The sequence below is a fragment of the Hordeum vulgare genome, chromosome 3H, assembly GCF_904849725.1.
Source record: "Hordeum vulgare subsp. vulgare chromosome 3H, MorexV3_pseudomolecules_assembly, whole genome shotgun sequence".
NCBI lineage: Eukaryota > Viridiplantae > Streptophyta > Magnoliopsida > Poales > Poaceae > Hordeum > Hordeum vulgare.
In genome coordinates this window covers 6256055-6265146 of record NC_058520.1, presented here as the reverse complement: position 1 = coordinate 6265146, position 9092 = coordinate 6256055, and the positions used below count along the sequence as shown (strand labels likewise).

Genomic DNA, 9092 nt, shown 5'->3' with positions numbered 1-9092 from the left:
TCGTTGGGATCCAGCCGTGCGTAGAGGACTCGGCCGCACCGGCGCGTGCGACTGGACAGAATGGAACCGGCCGCATCGGTCCTCCTCTCTGCGGCCCCATTCTTTGTCAGCATCGATGGGGACCTGAGCTGCGGCTAGACGGGGATTGGATTAGGGTTGGCGACTGGACCAGGGTCGATCGGTAAAAAAACTGCATATTTTTATTAGCTATATTTGTCTAGTAAAAAAACTGCACATACGTTTGGTTGCAAATTCAGTTCGTCGGATTTTTCGTTACGATCAGTGTTTTTTATTTTTGCTACAACCGTGTTAATTTTTGCTACAACCAGCATCATTTTTTGCTGCAACCATTCAGTAAAAAAGTTACATCCACGTTCGTGAGAGTTGCAACCCGAGTTCATCGGATTGTTTTGCTACAATCCTTTTTTTTTGTTACCACGCATCATCAGGGTCATTTTTTTTCTACGATTACGTTGATATTTTTCTGCTGTGACCATATTTTTATTGCAACCATATAAAAATTTGTTGCATCGTGATCAAAATTTGCTGCATTGAAGAATATTTGTTGTATGAATAGATCTAACAGTGCGGACGCGCGGCAGCTGATGGATCATGCGGCCCGCGCACGGTTGGCGAAAGTTTTCGCCGACGCGCCGGCGCAGAGCACTGCTCCTAGCCAAACCACTTGTGAGCCCAGCCCAACACAAATTTACACGTACGGGTGTTTGCTCTTGAGTTCCTTTTTTAACACATGGATGCTCTTGAGTTGGGACGTCTCGTTCACGAACCCTACAAGGGAGGGAGCACCGGAGAGGAGAGATTCCGGGCCTCGCATCACATTTGTCGGTGCTGAAGGCCAAAGCAAAGCAGCCAGCCAATCAATCAATCAATCAATCATGCATCCATGGATCTAGTCAGGCGCACGATTCCAACACGTTCGCGGCAGTAGCAGCCTGCCACGAACGTGTTCGTGCCAGTCACTTGGTCCGCGATCCGTCTCTATTCTTTACGGGAAAAATGAAATGGAGAAAGCCACGATTTTGCCACGAGTTACGGAGCGATCAATGGAGAAAGCCGGCAGGGCACGACCGGCGTTGGATGTCCACCCGCGTTGCCCGATTTCTTCGACACATACACGCTCCATCGCCCAGCCTGCTCGAGATTAATCTATTACTCCGTTCTTATCTATCCCTTCGTTCCTAAATATAAATCTTTTTTGGATATTTCATTACAAAACTGCATACAAAACAAAATAAATGAATATATACTCTAAAATATGTCTATATACATCCGTTCGTAGCCTTTTAGTAAAATCTTTAAAAGGATTTATATTTAGTAACGGAGGAAGTAAATAATTATAATTAAAAAACTAAACTAATTTTTACAACTACAATTAGATAATCAACTACTCCCTCCGTCCCAAAATAAGTGTCTCAACTTTATACTAGCTCTAGTATAAAATTGTACTAAGCTTGAGACAGTTATTTTGGGACGGAGGGAGTACAATGCAGAGGAATACATTAAAGTATGAGTAGAAAGTTTTTGCGTCACTGCGGGCTATAATGCACGTATAGATAATCAAACAAATAATTAAATTATTTTTATGGTCAAAACTTACTTCTCCCTCATATATCCGGGTTTGTTTTGACATGAAACGAGTGCCATTAGGGTATTTATCAACCGTCTGAATAATGTGTGTGTCTGTGTTTTTTGGAGGTCAAAACTTGTGATGAAAGATAGTAATAATAATAAAAGGCACAGTGTTTGGGATTAGCAATTTTTTAAAGGAATACATGATATTGCTTTGGAAGATTATCAACAAAAATCACCTCCTACGGAGTAAGCAGGAAAGAAGATCTCTCCATTTAGTGGGTTTTGGATTTTTACTTGTGTAATTTGTAGTAATATCTACTTCTAATTATCTACATGCATAATTAAGCATGTCCCTAATTAATTATTTGTATTAATTACTTAATTGCATACATAATTGACAATCTGATAATTAATTGTATTAATGACTTGATTTATAATTTGATTCGGCCCTCGGTTTCTAAACAATTTTCACATTAATGCCGGTGTCGCACGATCCAAGTGACCTATTGAATCCCCTTTAGAGTAGAATGTCGTGCTCAATGCAACGACATGATCGAGCATTGAACCGGTTACATGCGCGGACACGATGTCCTCCATGATGTCGTGCATGGCGTCTCTGCTCAAGGATGCGTGGATACATACAACCATAAGGAAAAAAATATGTTTGTTGTATTAAAAAACTTTTGATTGTTAATCAATAATAGTGATAACAATGATAATAAATGCATAATATGCTATGACTAGCAACATGTTGTTAAGGTATACCCGATATTGTTTTGGAAGGTTATAAAAAAACAGCACCGGCCAAGCAAGCATGAAAAAGGATCTCCTCGTTTAATGAGATTTAGATTTTTACGTGCCTATTATGTATACGACTAGTTAACTATGTGCCTAATTAATTATTCAATACTAATGACCTAGTTTCAAAATTGATTTCTCATAAAGAAAATATTCTCTCCACCACAGTGCCACGCGCGATTCCGTTTACATGTATATTTAAAATAGCAGAGGGTTTGGTCACGTTATATTTATTGCTTCGTTAATTAGAAGTAATACTACCTCCGTCATGGTTTAGAAAACACGGTAAAATATACGTGCATTTTCATAATAGATAAGGTTTAAGACGTGTTACATTTACTCCTATCAGCGAATTAGTACTCTGTTGTACTACTTCTATATGCATTCGTAGTATGAATGATATTTCTTAACTTATTTCACAGTCAATCAATAATCACCTAGGTCCTAGAGAATTTCCATGCACGCCTTGTAAACCGTGACGGAGGGAGTAGTAGGTTGCATGCATAACAAGAACCCACATGGCACGAAAAGGCTTCATGCACGAGGACAACTCTTTTAGTGATTTTGTGAGTTACTGTACATTATCTTCTTTAATAATTAGATGTGTGAGCGCTTGGAAAGAAAATTAGAACCAATCACGATTCACCTTGGTTGTAAAGATTTCTCATGCGCGCCTTTTAAACTGTAACAGAGGAAGTACTTAAATGGATCTGATTAATTGCATGCATAATTAATAGTAATTAGTTCAACTAATAATTTGGTTTATAAATTTATTGGGCACTTCGTTTCTAAACCATTTCAGAGCATCTATAGCCGGACGTCTCAAACAACCTCTCATACGTTTGTGGACACGTCCGATCAATTGTCGGATAGGAGAGAAAAGAAAGTGACACACCAGACCCTTCATATCAATCCTATATTTTCGGGTTATCCGGAACTTTTATATTCATCTCAAATATAAGAAGGATACGAGGAATCGTGTACACGTCCGGACAGTCCGCCACGTAGGACGCGACCTCATCCGAATCATCTTTTCCTTTTATTTATTTGTTTTTTTTCTTCTCTACATCAATTACGTGTAAGTGACCAAACATATAAAGAAAAGGAATGAAAAATATGGTCGGGCGAACGGACAAATAAAAAACGCGTCTGATCACTGTAGATGTTTAAAGGTTCATATTTGCTATCTACTTAAAGATGTTCTTAAAAAACTCTACCCGAGAGAGAGATTCGTCTAACTTTGACCTTTTCTTCCCCCAAGAAAATTACAAAAAACTTGTCCAAGTTTGGCATCTTCTTCTGTACTACTCTACCCTAGGCTAGTACACGGCACCGTTGACAAATCAAGAAGACGTGGTGTCCTGTCGAAAGCTTGTAATAACGGCAACGAATGCCATGACGTCTGTTCTTGCTACCTTGGGACGGAGCGTGTCATCTCTCGAGTCCGAAACAAAATCTATGTTGCTACATGGATGGGAGCTTCTACACGATGATTTTTCGAAAGGAAGAACAAATAAATAAGAAAGAAAGATGAAATTGCTACCGAGTGCATCTGAGAAAAAAAAAACATCCATCATCTAACTTCTTGTGCCACTACACTTTTCGGCTACTCTCAGAACCTCATCTACAAACCGATCGCCATGCCTCTCATATCGTACAATTTTGTTGTGTGGATCGATCTCATCTCATCTCATCTCATCTGCTAGACTTAGACTACTACATACACTGCCACATATAGATACATACACACTACTACCGGTATATATCATCATCATAACTAAAAGAAGATCAAGTGATTGGTTCACTGGAGCTTGTTGGCTCTGATGTGTGCGATGGCCTTCTTGAGCAGCGGCCGGAACCTCTTGAGGTCGAGCCGGACGTCCTGCTTGTCGAGGTACACCTGCTTGAGCGACTCCCACCCCTTGCTCTTCACGCCGTCGGGGTCGGTGAAGATGGGGTGGTCCGGCGGGTACTGCTCCGTCAGCGTGCTCTCCGCCGGCGAGATCCGGTACTCGAGGTACTTCAATCCCATGTCCCTCGACGGCGTCCGGAAGTAGCCGGCGACGAACTCCAGCCCGCCCAGCGGCACCACCTGGATCACCACCCCGCGCGTGGGCAGGAACACCATGTTGGTCAGCCCGGCGCCGTGCACGCCCAGCATGGCGTCGCACGTGTTGGCCAGCTCCGCGAACGGCGCCACTTCGTGCGTGCCCTCGGACACCACCACCTCGAACCCGACCTTCTGCGCCGCCCGCACGATCTCGTCGGCGTTCACGAACCGCCGCGTGCTGGCGCGCGCGATGAGCAGGAGCCGCGGCCTGGCGCCGGCGGCGGGCACGGCCAGGCCGCGGGGCAGGCCGTAGGTGCCGCGCATGTGCCTGGTGAAGTCGACCATGGAGTAGCCGTTGGGCGCGCGCAGCGGGTCGATGCTGAAGTCGGCGTGGCAGGTGAGACCGACCTGGACGTGCGCGAAGCAGCGCGTGCGGTTGTCGGCGGCGAGGTCGACGAGGTCGTAGTTGGAGAGGCTCTTGAAGACGGGGAGGAACTTGCCGATCCACCACATCTGCAGGTCGGAGACGAGGAACTGCACCTCCCCGCCGTACCGCTTGGCCGTGAGGAAGAGCGGCAGGATCACGTCCGTGTAGGCGTGGAAGTAGTTGCCCGTGTACCCGCGGTCCGAGAACAACAGCGCCGGCACCGAGTGCTTGACCGCGCACTCCTCGTCACCGCCGGGGAGCGTGGTGGAGCGCACGGCGATCTCGCGCACGTGGCGCATGGCGTTGGGGTCGACCTTGCGAGGGTACGGCTTGACACGCCACTCCTCGGCTTTGGCCGTGCCCACCAGGGTGACCGTGCCCTGGGCGCCGTGGACGCGCACGTCGCCGTCCAGCTCGCACCAGTCGATGCGCCGGTTCGACGTCAGGTCGCACAGCGGCTTCCACTCCCGCCTCGCCGCCGTCGACACCTCCGGACCTGAACAACAATTTCCACACGTTGGTATTCATTCAGTTGGTTGGCCATGAATGATCAGGAAAAATGATTGGCATGGAGAAGTGAAGGACCCAAAGAAAATCTTTTCTTGCAAGAGTTTAGCAGACAAGAGCTGCATTCTTCGTGTAGGACACATACACTAGACCACGAAATGAAATGATCAACGCGCAGGAGGGGTCTAGAATTCCGTCTAGAAATCTGGCCGAGGCATTGCCCACGTTGCTCTCCTCTCAAGAAAGCTGGGGAGGAGGACGCAATGGGGGTAAAAGCAGAGGAGTGGTCCAGAGTAGCAAGGACCCTGTTTCTTTTGCTGTAGGACGAGTGAGTGATTGCTCGAACTGGTGGAACAAGTTCCAGTGCTTGATGAAGTGTTCTTTTTTTTACCATGGACATGGAGATGGAAGAAGAATTGCTACTAGATGCGATCCGATGAGATGAGAATGAGATGGGATGGGGTTTGTACCTGGCTGCTTGGCAGCCTCTGGGATGAGGGGAATCTGCTGGACCGGAGCAGCCGTGGCCACCTGCTTGGGAGCCTCTGGAACGGCAGGAGGAGGAGTCTGCTGGACGGGAGCAGGAAGCGTCGCCGGGTCGGATTGAACGACGGACTCTGAGCCGCCATCGCTGCTGCTGCTGCTCTTGTTTGGAGAACTGGCGGCGGCGATGGCGTCCTGCACTTGCAGCTCCTGGTCCTCAAGAACACCTGATGACCAACCAAACACCACCAAGAAATTCAGCTTGTCAAATCCAACAACTTCCTTTCCCCCCCAAGAACAAAAAAATTATGTGAGGCCGCATCTTATCTAGTACTAGTAAGTGGTTGGTCGATTGGATTCTCGTTTTCTCACCTTGTTCCTCTTGCGTGCCGTTTGCCGGTTCCTGGGACGACAGCGGAGGGAGAAGAGCGCCGGTGGCGGCGTCATCGTCCTTGGCGGCCTCCACGGCCGCATCGCCGTCCCTCGCAAAGGTGTCGTCTTTCTTCGTGTCCAGCAGCGACGCATCGTGGACCAAATCTAAAGCGAAAAGGGGGGAGAAAAAAAATACACCAGTCTTTGTCACCGGATTGCCTGGACAGAGGTTGCGTGCTAGCCAGTAGAGGCAGCGAAGCGGCGGCGGCGGTAGCTCGAGGCCTCCTCTAGCCATGGCCGGACCGCCGGACCGGACGCGTACATACACAGTATGACAAGCAAATGATTTCTTGCTTACCTTGCGCCGGGGAGGAGGAGGATGTCCTCCTGCTGTCGTCGCCGTCCGTGTCGAGCACCTCGGCCTTGCTCCCCTCCCTGGACAATGCCGCGTCCTGCCCCGGCACCCCCAAATCTGAAGACAAGAAGAAGAAGAGGTGGGGAAAAGACATGCCGTCAGTAATTGAGTCAAGGTCGTCGATTGGCACAGCTAGCGGATTCGGCCGAATGTGGTCGCCGCGGACGGATTCATCACCTAATTGGCGCTTGGAGCCGACGGCGGCCGCGCTCGCCGGCGAGCCAATCCGGGCCTCCTGGGGGCTGACTGCGCGCACACACACACACATCGAGATTGGTCCGTCAGAGGCGAGAGCGAGAAGGGGAGGGAGGAAGAAGAAAGCGAATGCAGATGCGCGTAGGGATACCGTGGGGCGCGATGTGGATGGCGTCGAACTTGGCGGTGGAGAAGTAGGCGCAGGTGACGAGGAGGAAGCCGGCGACGAGGCCGATGCCGAAGTTGCGCGGCTCGACGGTGCGGCTGATGGCCTTGAGCAGCCTGGCCGTGTCGTGGTGGTGTGCCGCCTTGCCGCCGCCCTCCATGGCCGCCCCACTCCCCTTCTCCTTCTTCTTCTCTGCCTCCGCCGCTCGTTCCCCTCTCGCCCCTTGCAATGCTCTGCTCGCGAGTGAGGGGGTCGTGTTGAGGGTGAGCGGAGCAGAGGCGCTGCGCGTATATAGCTGTGAGGTAGCGAGAGAGCCTGACCTCACGTGCTTACCGCGGCACTGCGGGTGTGCGGTGACTCGTGAGCTTGGAGCTAAATGGACAGCAGAGTAATGTCGAGCAAGCCGGTAAGTATGTGTGAAAGAGAAGAAATCAGGCGTGTGTGCGCTGCCGGCTTTTGTTGTCTCCGTTGATCGCTGCGTAAGTGGTGGCAAAATTGTGGCTTTCTCCACTCCCCGTTTCGAGCTGTATTATTTCCCGTGAAGAATGGAGAGGGGTCGCTGACCAAGTGACTGCCGGGGCTTGTGCGTCTGACTGGATCCATTGCATGATTGATTAGTACTTACATTCATTGGCTGCTTTGCCTTTGGCCTCGTGGCGTCGAGATGTTGAGCACCGACAATGCGACGCCGGGAATCTCTCCCCTGTGCTTCCCTTCCCTTCCCTTCCCTTCCCTTGCAGGCCTCGTGAGTCGTGACGTCCCAGCTCAAGAGCGTCCATGGAGGACGGTGGCCTGGAAGGGAGATGCATTATGAGTAGTAGCGCCAAGCTCGTTTATTTAAGCCAAAATACTACAGTACCTGGGTACATCGAGATTCTGCGCGCGCACGGTAACCCGAATCCGTCACGATCTGCTGCCGCCGTGCACCGGGATGAGTTGACAATATCCGGGCGCAGCGTCTATCGCGTCACCGACCCGACCCAACCCAACGTGCTCGAGCGGCACGGCGCCCCCGTTGATGCACTGATGATCTACGGCAGGTCCGCGTAAGAGCACCTACAGTCACCATGTATGTCCGCGTACATATCCGGATGTGTCCATGTAAAGTCTGAATGGATGCACAGTCTGATCATAGCAGCTCCAACGTGGGCGATCCATTTCGTCTGTTGTTGCCCGTTTAATTCGGCGCGGACACAAAAGTCGGCTCGACGCGTCGTCCCGAACGGATTCGTGTCCGGTTTTCGTTCACGCGCGACCCATTTCTGGTCCATTTTCAACCCGGATTTGCTCCGTCGTCGTTCATTTTTTTCCAGTGACTCTACGAGCTGCACGCGCCGCAACATCCGCTCAGCAACGCCGCCACGTCCCACGTCGCCCGCAACCCTGTCTTGCCACGGGAAACCAACTGCTTCCCACCGCGACCAAAAAGCCGCTTCGCCGCCCCGGCCAAATCCTCAGCGTCACGCTCGTCGGACGCCGACACGGCAGCTAGCTGGTCCGTGCGCCGCGACTCCCTTCGTCGGCCGCCTCTTTCGTTGACGCCCGCAAGGTGTTCGACAGTTTGCCAATGAACAAAGTGGACTCCGTCGATGAGTTTTTTTTCACAATTTCCTTTACGACTCCGACGGTTCGTCGTCCGGTGACGAGGAGGAGATATTGGCTGTCGTGTTGGTCTATCACCATCACAACAGCCAGCGGCCGTTCTTCCGTGGCTCCATTTCGGGCCACCTCCCGACGTTGAATCACAACCGAGAGAGTCGGCATCTCCTTCTTTGAAAGGACTACTTCGATACAACAAATCCGTTATTCAAACATCAGAAATTCCGCTGGTGTTTCCTATGAGTAGGCATCTTTTCAACCGTATTAGAGAGGGGATGGTCGGCTACGATGACTATTTCGAGTGCAAAGAGGATGCCATTGGAAAATTTGGTTTCTCCTCTTTTCAGAAATGCATTGCCGCTGTCCAAATGCTTGCATACGGAGTGCCCGATGATCTCATTGACGAGTACGTCCGTATGAGCGAGTCTACATGCATAGAGTCCCTGTATAAGTTCTGCAAGGTTGCTATTGCTGTGTTTTCCCTCAG

At 49.9% G+C, this 9092-nt stretch overlaps 1 protein-coding gene across 1 annotated transcript; it reads right to left on the bottom strand.

Annotated features, from left to right (window-relative positions):
* Positions 1–3944: 3944 nt before the first annotated feature.
* LOC123442427 (beta-1,2-xylosyltransferase XYXT1-like) lies at positions 3945–7405 on the bottom strand. Its single transcript, XM_045118470.1, has 6 exons — positions 6992–7405; positions 6823–6891; positions 6589–6702; positions 6231–6395; positions 5846–6085; positions 3945–5364 (listed from the first exon to the last, which is right to left on the bottom strand). Exons 1-6 carry the CDS (start codon positions 7164–7166, stop codon positions 4193–4195), a joined length of 1935 nt encoding a protein of 644 aa, XP_044974405.1. The 5' UTR covers positions 7167–7405; the 3' UTR covers positions 3945–4192.
* Positions 7406–9092: the final 1687 nt, after the last annotated feature.